The sequence below is a fragment of the Oryzias latipes genome, chromosome 15 (genome assembly GCF_002234675.1).
Source record: "Oryzias latipes chromosome 15, ASM223467v1".
Lineage (NCBI taxonomy): Eukaryota > Metazoa > Chordata > Actinopteri > Beloniformes > Adrianichthyidae > Oryzias > Oryzias latipes.
In genome coordinates, this window is record NC_019873.2 from 15,942,922 (window position 1) to 15,963,836 (window position 20,915).

General features: G+C 37.7%; 3 protein-coding genes across 4 annotated transcripts in view; 1 reads left to right on the forward strand and 2 right to left on the reverse strand.

Annotated features, from left to right (window-relative positions):
• Positions 1–20,915, reverse strand: part of LOC101156763 (inactive phospholipase D5) — a 52,788-nt gene that overhangs the window by 30,860 nt on the left and 1,013 nt on the right. The gene's annotated exons all lie outside the window — the stretch shown is intronic.
• Positions 12,880–16,271, reverse strand: LOC111948783 (coiled-coil domain-containing protein 106-like). Of its 2 annotated transcripts, XM_023963365.1 has the most exons (4): positions 16,174–16,271; positions 14,963–15,118; positions 13,751–14,047; positions 12,880–13,430 (listed from the first exon to the last, which is right to left on the reverse strand). In XM_023963365.1, exons 1-4 carry the CDS (start codon positions 16,190–16,192, stop codon positions 13,114–13,116), a joined length of 789 nt encoding a protein of 262 aa, XP_023819133.1. In that variant the 5' UTR covers positions 16,193–16,271; the 3' UTR covers positions 12,880–13,113. The 2 variants fall into 2 exon arrangements, with proteins under 2 accessions (XP_023819133.1, XP_023819134.1); XM_023963366.1 differs by lacking the exon at positions 14,963–15,118 and having other exon boundaries at positions 16,174–16,220.
• LOC111948782 lies at positions 16,640–18,988 on the forward strand. Its single transcript, XM_023963364.1, has 4 exons — positions 16,640–16,845; positions 17,663–17,776; positions 18,080–18,287; positions 18,397–18,988. The coding sequence occupies exons 1-4, from the start codon at positions 16,664–16,666 to the stop codon at positions 18,868–18,870; spliced, it is 978 nt and encodes a 325-aa protein (XP_023819132.1). The 5' UTR covers positions 16,640–16,663; the 3' UTR covers positions 18,871–18,988.

The following is a 20,915-nucleotide window of genomic DNA, read 5'->3' on the forward strand; positions in this document are numbered from 1 at the left end:
CCTTTTCCATTTCTGGTGAACAGAAAAAATAAATTATCACCTTAAAATGACACTACAGGTCACATCAAAGAAATAGATAACTGACCTGACTCTTGGCACCTGGTGTTGGTGGCTGGAAGCCCAGAGCTACATGTCAGAAAATGTTTCCACTATTATTCTGTTCTTGTGTATTCATGGAACTGCTCACTTTTGTGGATGACAGCAAACAGGAGCTGTATTCAAAGATAAAATCTTAGTCATTTCTTTCTATTTTTGCCATGTTAGGGGGCAAAAGTTAGCTAAGACTCAATGCACCACAGATTAACAGCTGTTGCTACATTAATATAACTTAACAGCGAAGTAAAACATACAAAAGGAGACTGAAGCATCTACAGTATCTGCAGTGTTAGAAATAAATAAAGAGCCTTGCAGCCCATTAGTATAACTCTGCAGAGCTCAAATTTCAACATCTCTCAAAAGAAACTGAGACCGCCAAGAAACTTAAAGAGCTAAATCTACAGTATGTTTATCCGCAAATCCTGAATGACTGTAGACCTCAATATTACATTGGAATGCAATCATTTCACTCATCTTAGGAAGTTAGAATCAAGGGGGAACATCCAGTGTTTTTGTGTGCCAGTCATGAGTACAGGTACATGTCTAGAAGGCTTTGTCAGGAAGGGCACAACCGTGATAAAAAGGTGGAGGAAGTGATAAATGAAGGATTGAGAAATAAAGGGACTGATGTTGTGGAGCAGGAAGCAGGAAGGAGCAAGATTAGAACTGATAAAGTGAGATGGCATTGGGAATGACAAAGAGTGGAGAGGCAGTTGGTCATGACAACTGTTGTTTTTAGTTGGGGAAAGCCTCATCTGTCTCATTCTCTTTCTTTGAATTAAATTGGAAGAGGTTCTTCTACTCACTAATAACACATTTGCTTAATCCTCAGTAGTCTCTGAACTCACCAATGAGTTTGCCAATCAAATTGGCTGCTGAAAGGTACAGACCATTAAATTTTGTTTTCATTCAAAATTTAATGAAAAGGTTAAAAAAGTTGATAGCTTTAAAATGTTTGGTTTAAAACAAATATAACTAAAGTTAAGATATGTAATTGTGATACCCATTAGAAAAAAAAATCAATTGAACTTTGCAGTTTAATTGAGCTTCGCCTAATTTTTAGACTTATTTCATATTGTTTTGGACTTGTCTTTGTTTTGTTTGTGGATTTATACATCTTCTTTCGTTGATCTTATGATACAAAACATTCAAGCAGTTTGATCTAAATTTCTGTGATTTTTGCAATAAAGAATGACATTTTACTGCGAAAAATTATTTTTTTTTGGACAGTTTTAGGTTCATCATGAAATTGAAAAAATAGAGGTTTGGGTTGTAGTAAAATATTGATATCAAGCATTGCCAAAAAAAAAAAAACAGTTTTAAAGACAAATTAACAGAGCAATTTGTGAAACAGAAAAAATGCCCTGGACTACTAAGGGTTAAAGCTGATTTCCTCCAGACATGCGAGGTTTGGTACCTGTCTGAAAGCAAATCTGATGGAAAATAGAGAACAAAAATTCAACAGAAACAAGTTTTCCTCTTAGAGGAAAGTGTTTAGCCCTTCTACTATCTTAGATGCCCCCCCCCCCCCCCCCTTACATTGACGTGTTCTCCCTACAAAAACAAAGGTGGATAAAGGTGGAAAGATTTCATGTAATCCATGGACACCAGTGAAGATCACAAATCCTTGAAGAAAAAAGGTTCAGAGCACTGTCTAGTGGGTCTAGATGACCCAACTCCCAATGTTAAAGTGCCTAGGATAGCACAAGGGTTACGCAGGTAAAGCACATCAGTCATGTGTTGTTGGAAAAGCAAACTGCCACTCCCCAGTCCCTTTGTGAAACATCAGTTTATTTAAAGAAGTATTTCAAGTATTACTCTCATAACATTGTGTAGTTTTACTGCATAACCCTCTAAGTGAACATGCACATAAAAACCTGTCCACACCTATCAGTGGCATCCAAACGATTTACTTTAACTCTGCTTGCTTATGTCCTGTTAATGCATGAACCTGCTGACACATGCAGGATCAGGTAACATATTTCTGCAAAACTAGCATAATCAGCTGCTCCTATCAAGTTCCATGTAGTGAAAACCACTAATAACCCCCACAAAATGATGATCACAGATACCATGTCTACCCCTCTGAGTTCCAGTGTAAATTAAAGACACAGCAGCAAAGCCATCCATCACGTCTCGGGGCAGTTTCAAGTAAAGACAGCTGGAGCCTGTGTCCCAGCAGCTCCAATCACCATTAGATTTACTTGCTGTCAACCACCCTCATACCTGCACAGTAAAAAACGGAAACCTCATCAATTCCCATCCAGCTGGGAATTGTGGTGTCAACTCCAAGACTGTTCTTCCCATTTTTCTTTCACCAACCCTTCATTTTGGGATTTATTTCCTGATTCTTGCTCAGGGGTGAAGGTTAGAAAAATTGAATCCACCACGTTACACCTTTATAACTGGGACTGAGGCATAGAAGCTATGTGTGAAACATGTGCTGAGGATTTAAATTTGCCTGACACAAAAATCATGATTTATTACATCAATTGCAGTGCTTTATTTCACCGGGCCAGCAAACAGGTTCAGCCAGAGTGCAATGGATGTTTGAGGGGCTGAAAGTCAACGCAAGCGAGAGTGTGACTTATGTGCTTCTCCGTGAAGGAAGGCGTAACTCATGGCTTTGGTAATCTATGGAGGTTTCTTCTGCCTCCTGTGTGTCTCAACATATCAGGACTGATAAATGGGAACATGTGGGTGTAAAACCTCAGTGATAGCCAACTCACAGCTCAATTTGAGCTTCTGATGTTAAGGTATAACAGCTTACAGATAATTGCAATCACAGTTTGGGATTGTATGACCCAAGTACAGAGAACATATTGATAAGAATAATTTAATACTTAAAATACAGCTGGACAAAGACACCAACTGAAGCCTCTTGTTTGAAGGGCAATGGGGTGAATCAGCCTGTCTCTTCTTACAGAAAATTTGGGATGTTTATACTTATTTAATTTAGACTTGGTTCTGTTTGAGTTTTTATTGGTCATGCTTCAATAGTATTCTGTTTCCCCTCCATCACTGGCCCAAGTTTTAGTTACTCAGCTGTTTGTTGACTCATAGTTTTCAGTTTGCCTTCTGTTCTCACCCTTTTTTTGTTTGCCCCTCAGCTATAAGTTTGCCATTTTCGGCTACAGTCACAAGCCCAATCTCCTGCATTCAGACTCCTCCATAGTCAAAGGTCAAATTCTAGTCATGGAGGCAGACACCGTAGTGGAGCCGGATATAAAAAGTATTTGTGCATTTTGTAGTACAAGCATTAAATTTGGCATGGCTGTACCTTAGGACCCCCTCTTTCAGAAAAGCATGTTAGCCATGTGAAAATCCAAGATTTTAAAATATAATCTATACATATAATAGTATTTTTTAGTTACCCATTAAGTTTATAGACTGCTTTTTTTTGCCTATTTTTGAGACTGGGGCAAATGGACGTCAAATATTTTTTTAACAATTAAGTGTATGGCCACCATATTTAAAAATCGCTGCCATTTTGGATTTTTCTTTTAGCAAAAAATGCTTTTTTAAAAGTAGAGATCCTAAGGTACATCCATGCCAAATTTATCGCTTGTAGCACAAACTGCATGATTTGTCCGAAATATAGATTTTTGTGACAAGGTTGAATGTTGTAGACATGTTGGACTGGAAAAAAAAGGTCACAACTAGAAAACTTGTTGAAGAGCTTGACTGGGTTTCATTTAAAAAGAATCTCAAAAATCTCTTATTGAATGTAATTTTGTGCAAACAAAAGTCAGAGATGAGATTTAAGATTATAAGGCCAATGGAAAACAAAAGACCAAAATTTAAACATTGACCTCTTAAAGCTGTTTTGTAACTCAGATTTTCCAATCAACGATTTTTTTAGTTTTTTTTAAAAAGGTCTGAATACTTCCATCATTAGAAAACAATGCCATATTCTATGGTTAAAAACGTCAGTATAGAAATTGACACAAACAAAGCAATTTTCCTTTCACTCTAACACTGGAAACTTTCTGGTGACATGCCAAAATATTTTACCTTCTTTTATATCAAACAACTGTTGAATTTGTTATGTGATACATCTTACAAAATGCCTTTTTATGCCTTTCCCATCTTCACAGCATCTCCTCTTATTGAGCCGAGCCCTGTGCTTTAGATCAATATGTCAATTATTGTCCCATTAAAGGAGCTGAGCAGCCCGCTGAGTATGATGACACTTGATCCTTTTGTTAACCCACCCAATTATTCTGACCCTGCATCAGTCAGCTCTGCTCAAGCATTCTTCTTTGTCCAGTAAACTAAAGCATATTGTCATATAGCCCAGAAACAGCATGCCTTATGGTAAGAGTGTAGAAAAAAAAAGGGTTCCCAGAATCTAAAACGTTTTGCTAATGCCCATCAAAAAAGGAATTCCCAAAACAATTAACTACAAAATGCATTTAATTATTCATCACCCAAACATAAACATCAACCACAGAAAAGAGAAACACTTTGTCCTGACACTGTTTAACATTATAGAGCAGTCGGCAAAAACTTTTTCACCAGAGTCCCAAACTGATTTTTAATACAGGGAAAATACTGACAGAGTAATGTATGAAACTCTCTTAGGTCGGCCCCAAGCTTGCTGTGGGCAAAAATATTGATGTTTCATGGAGCCACAAAGAAAGTAAAGGCAAGACGAGAAAAGGGGGAAGATAACTTTTGGAAGTAAAGTTTGCTAATTTCAATGAATCAGTTGCACTGTGCTTATTCTGGTTATTAATAAACTTTAATTACAGCAGATACAAACCAAGACATAATTTTAAAATCACGGATCTTCACAAAAACATTAAAGTCCAATTAGCTGTCATGCATGTAGGTGTGTGAAATTTGTTCTCCACATTTGACCCATCCCCTGGGGGACACAGCCACACTTGGGAACCATTAGGTGGTTTAACCCACCAATCCAACTTCCTAATGCTGAGCATCAAGCAATCTAATAACCAACTCTACTGCACACTGGTGAAACCATTAAATCTCTTATCTCTGTGCATTCATACCTGCACGAGCCTGTAAAAATGATTCTACATCCAACAGTTTTATTGGTTTTCTTTAACTGGACAGGGATACTCTTTTTAATATATTTGATCATAATCATAACTAAGGGATTTGTGTAAATATCTGTAAAATTTGTTCAAAATCAGTTATTTAGTATAATGACAAGATATAAGCACTATTAACATCAACCTTATAATACTGTCACAGCAAAATAGTTTGTTTCATCATCCTTTGAGACTTATCACATGTTTCTCATTTTGCCACTGGAACCATCATTTTCAGCAACAATTACTGCTTGTGCATGCATTGTATACGTGCATGTTTGTGATAGAATCAGCAGGATGTTTAATTACACTTGCTCAGCTTGTGTGTGGGAAAACGGCATTGATGCTGAGGATCCACACACACACAGTTATCCATTCAATTTCAGAAGGTACTTTTCGAGCCATCAGTGTTTCATTAAAGTACTGTCAGTGGACTTACTTAAGTTTGATATCCTGACAAGCCCCTGGCATTTGCTAATTTACCACAATCGCTAGAGAAAGACAAAGGAAGAGTGGTTCATAGTAGGACTTTGTTTAATCTCCTCCTGTTTCCTTCAAACAAACCCATAAGAGCTGGAGTTTAAAAGGAAAGACATAAGATCACAAAACGCCAAATAGGCCAATTTAACTATAAATATTAATGACTTATATTTCTGGCAGTTATTGTGTATAAAAAAATAATATTGTTTTTAAATGGAATGAGTCATGAAATTAACTATAAAAGTCTTAACTGTCCTTATAGGCAAAACAAAGAATCACCACGAAGACAAGATAATGAAATGCTTTCAAGAAATTGCTTTGGCACATTTGTAGTGCAACTATAATAAAGCTGAGCAACATCTGATCACTCTGACCTTTGGAGCAAGCTTCTGGCCACTATAACTTTAGACAATGGAAAACTTTGGAAAGTACAGCAATTTCTTCATTTTTCTTTTAATGCTTGAAAATGTTGTTTTTTTTTAAATTAGATTTATCACTGAATTAGAGGCAGTTCTAACAAAGTGCACTTGTTAATATTAGGGCCATCTCTAAAACAATTTCAGAATGTATTTTCCTTCATCTAGTAGTAATGCATTTATAAACTGTAAATATGTTTTCATCTATTTCCCTTTCAAGTCATTCATTTAGTTTTTTTTAAATCTTTTTTGGATTAGTGTCTTTCCTTATTTTAGATTGACAGTGTGTTAAAGCTTTATTTGTCTGATCAGTTCATTTCCTGCTGCTATAACGAAAGAGATTGAAAGTCTTCAACACTAGATTCCTGTCTTCAACACTACTTCAACATGAGACAAGACAGTGTTAAAGACACACCAATGAAAATTGTGTTTCTGGTGTTTTTGTGGCATTTTTCTAATGATGGAGGACATATATAAAGAAAATTAAGCTTAAAATTGTATTTCTGAGTATTTCTTTTATCAAATCTTTGTAATCCATGGGCTAGCAAAAATGCTGTTTGAAAATGTTTGTAGCAGTGACATAGATGTCGGCAGGCCACAAGCTCCCTGCTGTGCTCCATTCTGATGCATCCACTTGTAGACACTGTAAGCTGGCCAGAGAGTGTATGAACAAAGTCAGAACTTACTGACTTTGGCTTAGGCTTACTGCGTAACAACAGTCCTGCCCAAAACTCAGACTCAAATTTCTGATAAACTACTGCTGCTCTGAACAAACTATGTCCTAGAAAATGATTTTTATTTTTATTTTTCCTAAAAGCGGCATAATTATAAATAAAATGCCACCGAGAACACTTTTAAAATAGATCAAAAATTGATTGGAGCAGGACTTTAAGAAGTAAAAGGTAATGGTAAATGTTGCATACTCATGTAGCCCCCTCCCCCTTTTTTTTTTTACTTGCTTTAAGACCCACAGCACTTTACAGTCACAGTCCCATTCACCCATGCACAAACACATTCACACATTGATGCCCAATACTGTCACCAATCTCAACAACCAGGAGCAATGTGTGGTTCATGTCTTGCCCAAGACACTGACACATGGACGGACAATGAACCTGTGATCCTCTGATTAGCCACACTACCTTTATTGCCATTCTACATCTCAAACACATTTTTATAGCTTCAAAAAGAAGTGATCTGACATTATAACATGATCATACATCTATAGTACATCTTTTCTGTCTGTATTCGCAAACATCAATACAGGTCTAGGTTTGATGTGTGATGCAGGAAAATAGCCATCCCACTGCATCTATTTTTCTTAATCACTGACAAAATCCAAGAACTCTGGTGTTCGCAATGATGAATCTGCACTTTTACAAGTTTCTTGACACAGATGAAGTCAGGACAGAGATCCAGCTCCAAAACTTTTTCCACTATTTATAAAAACTGTCATGTGAGGAAAAGAAAAAAAGTGTTTAATGCCAAGAAAATCTGCTGACGTGCCATCAACTTTTCTTACAAATACTTTGTACTGTTGATATAAGTTGCAAAGTGTGAAAATCTCTGCAGCTTACTTTTACATATTTCTTAAAAAAAAGACTGATATTTTACAGAGAGATCTGTTTACACCTCAGAGTACTTAGCATTTATTTATTTGCAGGAAAAAATTGAAACCCATTTCGTGCATCACAAGAGCTCATGCTATTACTAAACTGGTGTGGTAAAATGTGCTGCAGTGATGAAATGACCCAAGAAGTGTGGAATAGCTATCCATCAGTATAATTATGAGCAAACAGCAGGGTTTGTTGCAGAGCTGCTGAAGCCGCTGATGCTGTTTGTCATGTGATGTACAGTTTTGTTTTCTGGGCAGCTATTGTCAGTGATCTCACACGTGTGTGTATACACTCCAGTTACATCTACCATTTTTTCATTTAGCGAAAGGTTTTATTCAAAGCGACTCACAAACAAAGTGCATAATAAGCAGAAACGGAGATAAGACATTCAAAGTTGAGTGTTTTAATTTTTAGTTTTTTGACATCAGGTAAAGAATAAATGTGTAAATGTGATTTTTTGATTGTCTGCTTAGTTGACTATGGCAGCAAACTGTATGAAAAAAGGAATGAGACCAAGCCAGAGTATTGAGTTTGGTCAAAAATCAAATTACTTTCTGTGTAAGAGGCCAAAGCCTTCCTAACTTGCAGTGTAAGAAAGACTGCTGCTTCCTTACACAATAGCAGAGAGTGAATGTAAAGGTCAACCGATGATTCCGTAATAAAGGAAGGCCTAATAGTATGGATCATAGTCTTGATGAATAAGAAACTGAGATATAAATGGGGACTTGGACTTGAGATTCAGACTTGAGCTGCGTTTAAATCTCAAAGGAAGAGACTTAAGTCTTCTCCACTGACTTGAGAACAATGGTCATTTTCATACTCTGTTTTTCCAACAGGACATCCCTGTCCAGTCTGTCTGTTAGTATGAGATTCACTACACCTTGCATCTCCCTTCATCCCCCTCTGAGATCTTTGAAGTCTTCGCTGGCAAGATTGTAGAAAGGACATTTCTGAACCCATGTAACTGGGACGTGCACAGGTGCCCCAGAAGAGGGTAGGAGTTCCACCAGAAGTCATGATTGTTACTGCGGGGAACCAGGACATCAAGCAGCTAAATGTCCGCTGAGAGACCAGGCTCAACTTGGAGGAGGAAGGCATGTGTGAATCATTGTCGTTCTTTGTCTTCCCAGTTTCTAATAAGACTGCCCTTATGCTTCATGTTTAGAAGCATTCTACTCTTGGAGTGGTGTTTGTTGACTCCAGTGTGGACTGCAACTTCATGGGCGACACATATGTCAAAAGATTCAGCTTATAAAGCGCGCCTATGATTGCACCTTTACCACTGCAAACAGAACTCACAGTTAAATCAGGTGACAACCCCCCCCCCCCCAACTAATTGGTTGAATGGGTAGATATGTTGGAACTGATCACGTTCTACAAATTGCCTCAGAATTATGAACACACATCCTGCTTGTTATGACCAGAGAGAGGAGAAATATCTGGATTTGCTTAAGGTATATTCTTAATATTCACAGTTTAGAGAGGTCTTCAATATGGACAAAGATACCTCTCTGCCTCCTCACAGATCTTATGTTTGCACCAATGTCTTACAATGAGATGCGAACCTGCTAAGAGGTCGATCGCTCTCTGTTAAGCTGTGTTCACACCGAAGGCAATTTGAACATCAGAGACTTCAATTTCCAATGCTAAGTCAATGTACAGATGCAATCGCGGATCCTGCAGCACGATTTGAGCATTGAGCGCGGCACGTTGGTCTTGTAGCAGCAGGTTTTGGGTGTCGCAGTGTAATTTGAGCATCACAGTGGGGCGCGTTAAGAGTTCGAAAATCTGAACTTTGGCAAAGAAGATGAGTCGTGTCAACCAATCAGAGACTATAAGAGCCCCAGAGAAGCACAAGAAAACACCTGATGCAGGCAATCGGCAGCCAGAAAAGAGATTTCAAAAGTAAGGACAATCACCCTTAAATCCTAAAGTTTGACTTTTTGAACAACTGTGCAATCTCTGCCTTACTTAGAGCCAAGCGTCTTAGAGCTGTTTTTAAAGTGATTGATGACAAAACTTTTGAATTCCTTTTTTTAATTACAACATACAGCATGTGTGCAATGCTATCACAGCATTATTACATAACATAACTGCTGATGTTCCCATTCAGTGTGTAGATGGGTAAAAATAACAGCCCTTTTAAAACACCATCCCCTTTCTGCATCCCCCTGTGAATGAAGTGTAATTAAGGTTGCTGCCATCCTTGTTTTCCCTGTTGGGAAAATTTCAAGCAGTTACTGTGTAAATGTCTTTAATACAGAAACACTGTCACCCATAAAACATTTTCAGCGTTTTCCCATATCTCCACATGCTGTTTCTCCTTTGGTTAATTGAAGTGAAGTTAATGCAGTTCCTAATTGAACAGTGACAGCGCTTTAATGAGAATTGGTGCAGAGAGCAGCTGTTGCGTACATGAAACAGATGAGCTTTCACACTTTTGCTGGGCTGTTTCATGCCATGAATCAAGACCACAAATGTAGAGCTGCTGGTTTCACAATGACCCCATCTGTCACTTGCACAGGAGCTACAAAACTGTGAAATTATACTGCACAATATTATCACCACCCTATAATGTAATTCAAACTTTTTTTGATCATGCAAAACAATGCACTCTTGTGAATTCATAAAGTTCTAAATATGTCAAACATTCTGGAAGCAGTAGCAGCCATTTAAGTGTCTAAGACAAAAGAACTGCTGTTTTTCTTTGCATAATGTACAGTCAGTGTCAATAGAAAGATAAATAACAGTGTACATTGTCTGATCAAATTTAAAAGAAGCCTGTGTACACCTTCAACAAATAAATATAGCAAAAAGAATTACATGATTGACCCCGAAGACTTGCGAGTACCAGCTTGTCCCTGGAAAATGTCTCGCACGCTGACTTGAACATGACATTTCTGAGCTTTACGATTCTCTGAAGTGTACAAAATTTTATGTGGAGATTCAGTGGGAGCATCTCGTCAGCACCTCCGTTGTTCAATTTGAAGATGATCAAATCTTTATTGCGAGTGAGTCAAGGATATCCCTGTATTTTTATCACTGGATGAAAAAGATGGGTTTGAGATGATAGGTGTGTAGACAATGCGTAAGCCATATCTGTGCCAGAGAGCATTTCTAAACCACTAATGAAGTGAAATATTGAGGTTGATCTTGGTCCCAAATAGCTGATGGCAGAATCTGAATGAAAACAAGTGTGCAGTTAGTCTGCTAATCAAACCTGCCCTATGCTGTTGTAACCATTTTATTTTGAAAACAAAATCAGATAAATGAGGGCTCATACAATTATTTTTTGCTGCAAGAAATTGTTGAAAATGCAATTTCACATCTAAATCATGCTCTATTGAGTTTATATATCCTTGAGAAATGAAATTAGAAGCTAAAATATTTATTTGTGTTTACTCACATTTTTCCAGAAACATTAGTTTTGCCTGAGCCAGTCTTCTGTAATTTGCCAATCCTAATATATATCTTTTTAAATTTGAGAATCAAGAGATTTTTCTTTCCTTTGTGGTACCTCCTTCACAATCCCCCAAATTGGGGTGTGACGTGATAGAAGTTTAAATCAAAACTTCAGTTTTCTGAAAATGCAAATAAACAGAAAATTATTTAAAAAGTCAAACTTACAGATGACTGATGACTTCATTATTGTTTTCCTCCTTCATTTTCTCAATATTTGCTTTATTACCATAACCAGTCAATAGCAGTATCTCAGCAAGAAAAATCTTGTACCGTATCTTTAAATTTTGCTGATGCATGAGATGTCTGTTTTCTGTTTTCGATGAGTCAGTGCATGACTGGGTGTTAAATTGTTGGGAGCAACATGAGGATGTCCTTTAGCAAATCTTCTCCTTTAAGAGTCATTTGAGAGTGTCTTTACATAGACTCTGTTTAGTCTCTCTTCTAGAAAGCATTCATTCATTTTCTTTCAACATTTTACGCTTTTAATTTTGGGTTTGTGTAACCCTCTGAGGACTCATGCTCCAAATCTAAACTCTTCAATGTCAGGTTTTTATAAACCTGATGGTTGAGAGAGGAATTGAGGCAACTTTTAGTTTTATGCTGTTGAGTTGTTTAAATTAGGAATGTAATCTGACTATACCTGGACAGTGAGTGACAGTAATGGCAGCTGAAACTGCTTACCTTCACATACATGTGATGCATAATGCATCGTTATCCTTTCAGCATTTTCTTCCAGTAAAGGTTGTGCAACTTTAAAGTTCCTAATCTCAGCATTCAGGCAGTGCCTGCCACTATATGACAGGTTCAGAAAAGGTGTATAAGAATCAGCATTTATGCTATATATGTCATACTCTTTTGAGGAAACCCAACAACGTAGTCAGCACAAAACTTATAGAACTAAAGCTGACATTTAAGGAGGAATAGAAACCCTTTCCAATCAGATCTCCACATCCACAACAAATGAGCATCCAGATTGAAATGATCCACCTCTAGGTTTGAACTAGATATGAGATCTTCAGTTTGGTCATTTATGTTGGCACTATCTGTTTACCCTGAAAACATCTCCAAATAATGCAGCAGAGAGGAAACAGAGCGAGGCTTAAACAGACTGTCTGATAAACAAATCTCGGTAACACTTTATAATAACTATCTGTTATAGCTAGTCAACAAATCATTAATAAAATCTTAGTTATTGAGCAATAAATGACTTGCTAAATAACTGTTAACAGTTAGTTAAGGATTTATAAATGTATCTTATAGATAGACAGCAGATAACTAACAAGCTTTTAGTTAGTGAGCTATAAATGACTTGTTACCCGTATATTCATGAGTTCTAACTGTACCTTATTAATTAGCCAGATGATGAAGAAACTGTTAATAAATTACTTACTAATGACTTATTAAGAATCAGTTAATACTTTAAACATGTTACTAGGACGTTATTATAAAGTTGCAGCTATTCCTCGTTTCTTCACTATTTGTAAATGAGGATCAATTCCAACTTTATAATAACGTCCAAATAACATTTACAAGCTAATAACTAACGCTTAACTGGTATATTAACTCACACTTTACAGGTCAGTTGTTAATAGTTTAACCATCTGCTAGTGAAGCTTTGTTGAAAAGCAAATGGGTGGGACAATTTCAAGGTACAAAAATATGTAATATTCAAAATATCAGATGCTTTATCTCATCCTTCTTTCACTAATAGCTTTTTCTGTTTACCGTACTTGACCAAAGAAACACCACAAGTTAAGTGTTGAACACTGTTTATTCCTTTTCCACACATACTGAGTCGTCACATGGCAGATCAGCAGAATAAAACGGAATTTTAGAACTTTTTGAGCAGAACAGAAAAAAACAAATGAATCTATAACAAGCAATTGGCACTTTTGCTGTAGAACAATTAGAACTCAATATATTTGGTCAACCGGACCTGAGCAACACTGAACTACTCTGTGACACCATCCCGCAGTGTTTCAATACCTAAGCTTTCCTGGACAGAGGAATCAGTTTTCCCTTCTTCTTTTGATGTTCAACATCCCTCAAAAGGTTTGGATCACTATTTATCACTTCCAGACATTTTTTTGAAAAGTCCTGAAGTCGTTGCTGTGGCGTGTGGGCACCCAGTAACTCCTTATATGTCTTTGGGGCCACCACAGCCAATTCACAGATCGGAGCATTGCTGACAATGGTGTTTCGGTCAACACCGACCTTCTGATATGCCAAACTCAGCTTTCTCCCTTTCTTGTAAGCCTTTAGGACTTTCTTGTATCTCTTGATGACCTCTTGAGGATGACGTGCTGAAACAGATAGAAATTTAAGTACAACAAACATACAATAAGTGAATAAACACAGGGACACAAACACAGATACTATGCGGTTGCAAAAAGGGATGAAGACTACACAAACAAGGCAATTGGAGAGTTCACAATACTATACCCACCAGGACATACATTTAAAACATTTTTTCACACAAAAACAGAAAGAAAGCTAGACAGACATAGAAAAAGATAGATACAGACAAACAGAGACACAGAGAGACAGATGTGATGTCTCCATGCTCGACACCCTGACACACATGAGGGGAGTGGCCTTTTTGCTGTCCTGTCTTTACGCTTACCTCTTCGCCTGCTGTGTTCCCTTTTTGTCTTCTTTTTCTTTCTTTTGTCCTTTTTTTTTTGACTCCGGTGGCGGTGCATCTTTTTGTTCTTGCGTTTTTTCTTCAATTTCTGATCTGAAAAAGCAGTTGATGAGGTGCTGGATGAAGAGGAGCTGAATGAAGTGGAGCTGGATGAACTGGAGCTGGATGAACTGGAGCTGAATGAACTGGAGCTGGATGAACTGATGTACGAAGAAAAAGAAGATGCACCAGGAGATGTGTTGGCCGAGGAGGATGAGTCAGTTGTCCCACTGTTATCTGTGTGAACAACATGATAGAAAACACAATTCAATTGTTAATTTGAAATTATTACCTATGATAATACAAGTCCACTCGCATACATTCTTTTAACATTTGCATTTCCCAAGACTTACTATTTAATTAATCAGCATCACTGTGGGTCATCAGTTGAACAGATGTGTTTGCTGTTAATCGATGCTACAAATAGGCTATTATCTTTTAGGAACTAACTGTGCAATAACACACTTGTGTTCCAATAGACCTGGCCAATAAATTAATTTGATCAATTAATTCAAATTTGTAGTTCAAGATTTTCCCATTTTTTTGGGAGAATCTGGCCTCTATTTACCCAGCACTCTGCTTTCTTGGAGTAAATCTGTCCTTGTTTTCTCTGCATGTTTTAGTTAGAGTTTCCAGTTGCATGACATTAAAAATGTCTTCATGCCATTTACAAATTAGTTTTAGATCATTTCATTTTCTTAAAGTTGTCATTCTCGTCAGCTGGTCCAGACTACAGTTGATCTTGTGGGCGATGCATGGGGGTCTTTTTAAGTGACATGTTTTGCTGCTGTGCTAAAGGAAACAAAAACAACTTATTTGTGATAGGAAATGAAACACATTATTGATGGTGGCTGGTGAGTCAAAAAATAAAATTTGGTCACTGTGGTGGTGACTTTAAACTTGGAGCATCAAATCACACGCAGCAAAATCCGTTTGATGGTCGTTAGCAGAAGAGGGAGTATGAGGACAACCTAGACAAAGTTTTTTTTTTTTTGGCCATAGCGCCGAGCTCCATGTTTTGATGAGGGCCTTCTCACAGTTAAATGTTGCCCTTTCTTTCCCTTAATATATATATTTTACAAAGCACCAAAGTATTATTGCCAGGTGTGCAGTCCTGTTTCAAACAACAAACAAAACTGTGGGCCCACTTACTTTGACCAACTTGTTGGCAGAGGGAGTCTCTCTCCTTAGTCAGGTCACTGATTTTTTTGGTGACTGTGTGCTGCTTCTTCTTCTTGGCCTCACGTTGTTTAAGCTCTTTCTTCTTAAAATGCAGAAATGCTGTTGGAGCTACAGTTTCCTCAGTATCTGAAATGATACCATAAAGAACAAATTCTAATTAGAAAAGCCAGGTTAGGGTAAATGTATAAAATATGACCTTTAAAAATAATGTTTTGATGTTCTGAAGGGTTAATATTATACAAATATCATACAAGAACGGCAGAAGAGCTTAGATAAAATCCACCAATAAGCGAATTAACAAGAAATGGCTAATGAAGAGCAAACCTTCATTAGCCAAATGTTGCTCTTAATTTTACTCCTCCATCGTCAAATTTGGTCATATTTGGCACCTAGTGAGTTTTTAATTTTGGACCCCGCCTGCATACTTTTATCCTTGGAGTGTTTTTCTTGTTTCTAAACTGGACGCTGATGTTTCTTTAGATCCTTTGTCCATTTTTCACAACCTGGTATAGACTTTTCTGTCTGTCAAATACCCAGAGTCATGATGAGTGAGATGATGGAAACAAATTCACTTTGATGCAGACTCGTCTTTTTCTCTGCTTCCACTTTTCATAAAATCCAGTAAACCCAATAAATTACATTAATTTATGGATAAAAACTATTTTTTTATTTAGAAAGCAGCTGCTGGTTTGTTGCGGGATCTGGAGTCATAAGCGGTGTCTGAGCTCCTCCCCGGCTCTGTACCTGTTCAGATGTTCACGTCCTCTGCAGCCAAGTTGGTTTGCCCCGCGCGTTAACCCCCCCCCCCCCCCCCCACCCACACACACACACACACACACACATACGCGCGCGCCGCGCACATGCGTACGGGCTGCTCCAGTGTATTCTTCACAGAGTGCAAATACTGTAATTACAACAAGTACACACGACAGTAAGGGTGCCCTTGCGCACATTTCATTAACTTGGACGTGGAAATGAGCGGTTTTAGTCTAGAAAAACTGCGGGGGGGGGGGGGTACATTTTTGGGGTGCTCGTGGCACGAGTCGTGCAGGAAGATTGTGCCCTAGCCAGTGGCTTCACTAATATGGTTGAATTGTGTAAAACAAACCAATAACTCCGATGTTTAATCAATCTCAATCAAGCTTCTTTTCATTGAAAGAAAAGATAACACGTTTGCTTACCGACACCGTCATCGTCCATGTGCACATCCGGCTGGTCCACAGTTGAAGTTTCCCTCTCCTTCGAAATTCCCGCTGTTGACTTTTTCCGACAGTACCTGGATTTATCGCGGTAGTTTGCGCATTCCCGCTGGGGTTGGACATTTTACCAGACCGTGTGTTCATCTCTATGCCTTGAAATCAATTTAAAGAACTTGCTACGTGACTCGTGAGTGAAGGATGGGCGCATCTGTCTAGGTTGTCGCCGACTGCAACTAATCAAAATGGGCCTACAACGGTGATTGACAAGTTGATAACCAGCCGATATGATGGGGGAGGCCGCATGGCACCGCCCTCAGCCCATGAATACGAATATGATTGGCTTGGTTTATCCTCATCACACCGATTTATTATAGTTTGCAATTCAAACGTAATCTGGCGGGAGTTAGTCACTGAAGCTCAAGGAATAGTGTGGTGAGTGCGCGGAAAAACGGAGGATAAGAAAACTAAAATCATGCCTGGTTTAGCCACTGAGCTAAGACAGCTTATCGAAGGAGAAACTAAATCTACAAGGAGACACAAAGTCTTAATCAAATGGCTGCAGAAGAAAAGACTTCTAAGAAGACGGATGAGATGCAAAGAATGCAAACACAAGATGAAATTCAGGGAATCAGTCTGTGTGGATAACTATGCATGGTAAGTTTCTTTTTATTGAATAAAATGACAACACACATTGATAATTTGTTAAAGAATTTCTTGTGAAAATTAAATCTATTTATTGTGCTAATAAAAGGGCATCTTAACTCATGTTAAGATTAAGGGTAAACATGCTGACTATTGTCCTTCTTGCCAAATTTTTGAAAATCATAATACATTTTTTTAACTCCTCAATTTATAACCATCTGCCTTCTGCCCCTGAGGTAGTAAAGTTGAATTTCGGGATTCATCAGCTGAGTCATCAGTTGGGCAGCTTCTGTCCCGATGACTCAGAGCTTCAGTTTCAATCAGTTTACTGATTTCAACATGGCGGCGCTTGTCTCAGGAACAGTGGTGCACCTCGTTTCGTCCATTGTTTTTACAGTTTATGAGTTAACGTCAGTGTCAATCACAGATCCAAACCATATCTCCCCAGCTCAGCCTACCTTCACCAGCCCCACTCCTTTTTTTTGTTTGTTTTGCATTTTTCAAATCATGGGCTGAGAGTGGAGTCAGCATTCAACTGCCCTGTTGGGTCACCCTTTAATTTCTAGATACACACTACTATAAACTACACAATGTACATGATTACAATACGCTAAAAGGCTGTGCATATCTGCTATAAAAAATAACAACACCATTGAAATATATTAATGTATATGTTATTGGGGTTCCTTGCACTAAATATTTCTAGTTGGGCTTTATGGCCAAATACACATTACTTTGGGGGGTCCTTGACTTGAACACAGATTTAGAATCACTGCTTTGGCCACTACCTTGGCCTATGTCATAAGTATTTTTATTTGTATATTTTCAGGATTTGCAAACACCACAGCCACAAAGGAAGGAAACTGAAGAGGTCTGTTAGACACAAATCTATATTCAGCAAATCAAAGGTCTCCCTCTTCAACTGGATGCGGTTTCTCTACAGGTACACTATTGCATTGGTATTTTATTTTAGAATGTCTGTCTTTGACATAAAGTGTTTATTTCTATAGAAATACAATATAACTATGCTGCCATAAACAATACTTGCAGACTGTACTTACTAAAATGTTGCTTTTCATCTTATGTAGCATCTCTAGTCATGAAGATAAGTGATTGGAGTTATTTCACTTCTGTGATTTATTTTGCTAAAAGTTGTAATTTACACCTTAAATTTTTGGATTTTTTGTCTATCAAACCAAAAAGGAGACAAGAACTGTGGTGTAATAATAATTTGCTCTTTCATTAGATTTGCACAAGGCCTGCGCCTACGTCAAGTGGACATGATAAGTGACGACATTTCTGGGAGCTCAGCAACACTGTCCAAGATGGCTCGAAAGCTGCGAGATGTTTGCACCACTGCAATGGACAGATATCAGCAAGCAAGAGGCCAGTACATCGGGGGGCAGGAGCAGTTTGTCACAGTTGATGAGAGCCACTTTAGACATAAAAGAAAGGCAAGCAGCAATCACTATTATGTAATAATGCAAATATACAAATTATTGAATGACAGATATTTTTTTGGTTTGATGAAGAATAATTCCTAATATTTCATGTTTTCAACAGTATGGACGGGGACGAATGGCTGGTGGGTGGAAGAGGAAGAAGTGGGTGTTTGGGATGCTAGGTGTTGACCGGAGGGGGAGAAGACATGCTAAACCTATTCTTCGCTTGGTTGAGAGAAGAAGAAGGAGAGATCTGGTGCCGCTTATAGCTCACCATGTTAAAGTAGGCTCTACAATAATAAGTGACGAATGGCGGGCTTATCACAATGCTTTACCTGAGCTAGGTTACACTCATTTCACTGTCAATCACAGTGTGTCATATGTCGATGCCCAAACAGGTGCACATACTCAACACATAGAGAGGGCCTGGAGAACAGTTAAGGAAAATGTGTGGAGACTCAGGGGAAATCGTACAGAAGAGTTACTGTTAGACCATCTCAGAGTTATTGAATGGCATGAGTGGCTTGGCCGTCAACATCGCAAAGGGCCGCTAGGACGGGTAATCCATGACATTGCTGTGATGTATGGACATTAAAAGATCTGTTTGACCAGCGTTCTGCTCAAAAAGTTCTAAAATTCCATTTTATTCTGCTGATCTGCCATGTGACGACTCAGTATGTGTGGAAAAGGAATAAACAGTGTTCAACACTTAACTTGTGGTGTTTCTTTGGTCAAGTACGGTAAACAGAAAAAGCTATTAGTGAAAGAAGGATGAGATAAAGCATCTGATATTTTGAATATTACATATTTTTGTACCTTGAAATTGTCCCACCCATTTGCTTTTCAACAAAGCTTCACTAGCAGATGGTTAAACTATTAACAACTGACCTGTAAAGTGTGAGTTAATATACCAGTTAAGCGTTAGTTATTAGCTTGTAAATGTTATTTGGACGTTATTATAAAGTTGGAATTGATCCTCATTTACAAATAGTGAAGAAATGAGGAATAGCTGCAACTTTATAATAACGTCCTAGTAACATGTTTAAAGTATTAACTGATTCTTAATAAGTCATTAGTAAGTAATTTATTAACAGTTTCTTCATCATCTGGCTAATTAATAAGGTACAGTTAGAACTCATGAATATACGGGTAACAAGTCATTTATAGCTCAGTAACTAAAAGCTTGTTAGTTATCTGCTGTCTATCTATAAGATACATTTATAAATCCTTAACTAACTGTTAACAGTTATTTAGCAAGTCATCTATTGCTCCATGACTAAGAGTTTATTAATGATTTGTTAAGATTTTATTAATGATTTGTTAACCAGCTATAACGGATAGTTATTATAAAGTGTTACCCAAATCTCTTAAGTTAAAACGTATTTTCTTCAGCAAAGAAGCGTTCGCTGACCATCGGAAGAATACGTTTCACATAGTGAAAATCTGCTAACTGGTCTCCTCTGCTGTTTTATTTATCATGTTGGAGCCAGTAGTTTGTTTTCCATGGATACAATTTCAGGTGCTATGTCTTCTACCTATCTTTTCCCTTTTTTGCTATGCTCCTTTGCCACTTATGTGTGTCACCCTGTGTGCATGCAGAAATACTAATTAGATCTCTTTTGTACAAAGCCAGTGCTATGAACAACATTACAATGATGTCTCTTCCTTTGTCTTTCTGACCTTTTTTTTCCCCTTATGTCTCACTTCTCCTTCCTATTTGCCCACAAATTGGCTGATGTTTTGGGGGTTGTCGGCTAAACTCGACGTGTCCATTTGGGCTTACAGTCCCACATGTCAGTCTGTACTTTGTGCATCCATGCCGAAAGAGCGATGGCACCAGGAGACGAAAAGAAACATAGATAGAGAAGAGGACTGAGTGGCAAAGACGGCCTGATTCAAGAGCAAATCATAAAGATCAAATCCTAAAAGAACTGGTATGTTTTTAAACGCTGCCTATAATGTCAAATGACGCATGCATTTAAGTAAAAATGGAACTTTAAATGTGTCTGAGGGTCTGACTCATTCACCGCTCACTCTGACACAACAGCTGGAAATGTTCAGCCCACAGGAAGCTTCAAGCATACAGATCAGTTACAGTATTTGAGAAAAACCATTTCAAATGCATCAAACCAACAGAAAATAGTTTATTGTGAATTTTACAAATTAACTAAATAGCCTCAGCCTGATTAGGATTGCTCCATATTCATACCAATCTACAGTTTTTATGATCAAAGTTAACCAGCTTTCTAGGTGTAGATTCTGTAACGATAAATAAATACTTGTTAATTTTTTTTAAACATTTAGCCCTCGCTTTAGTCAAAGTTCCTCTAACTTTCCCTCAAAACCAAAACGTAATGACAATAACATAAATCTTTTTCTCAGATAATATCTGTTTGCTTCATGTTTCTGAGTGTTTACAGTTATTTGTAATGGTTAAACCCTGCAAATATGACAAATCTGTCTTAAACGTGTTAATTTTTTTTAAATCATTTTTTTTAAGTGTTTTGGCTGTACCACAGAGCCCCTCTGTGGTTTTAACACGTGACACTGCAGACATCCTGTCCTGCAGTTCAACACGGGTCCAATCTAATCATAGAAAGACAATTGTTTTTTTTTTAATACTGCATGGGAAAAAAAAGA

Excerpts from the sequence above, each read along its gene's own strand:
- LOC111948782 (XM_023963364.1), top strand. The coding sequence starts at position 16,664 with ATGCCTGGTTTAGCCACTGAGCTAAGACAGCTTATCGAAGGAGAAACT. Across the intron at positions 16,846-17,662 it reads TGTGTGGATAACTATGCATG|GATTTGCAAACACCACAGCC; the intron begins GTAAGTTTCTTT and ends GTATATTTTCAG. Across the intron at positions 18,288-18,396 it reads ACTTTAGACATAAAAGAAAG|TATGGACGGGGACGAATGGC; the intron begins GCAAGCAGCAAT and ends TGTTTTCAACAG.
- LOC111948783 (XM_023963365.1), bottom strand. Across the intron at positions 14,048-14,962 it reads CTGCCAACAAGTTGGTCAAA|ATAACAGTGGGACAACTGAC; the intron begins GTAAGTGGGCCC and ends TTGTTCACACAG. Across the intron at positions 13,431-13,750 it reads GGAACACAGCAGGCGAAGAG|CACGTCATCCTCAAGAGGTC; the intron begins GTAAGCGTAAAG and ends TATCTGTTTCAG.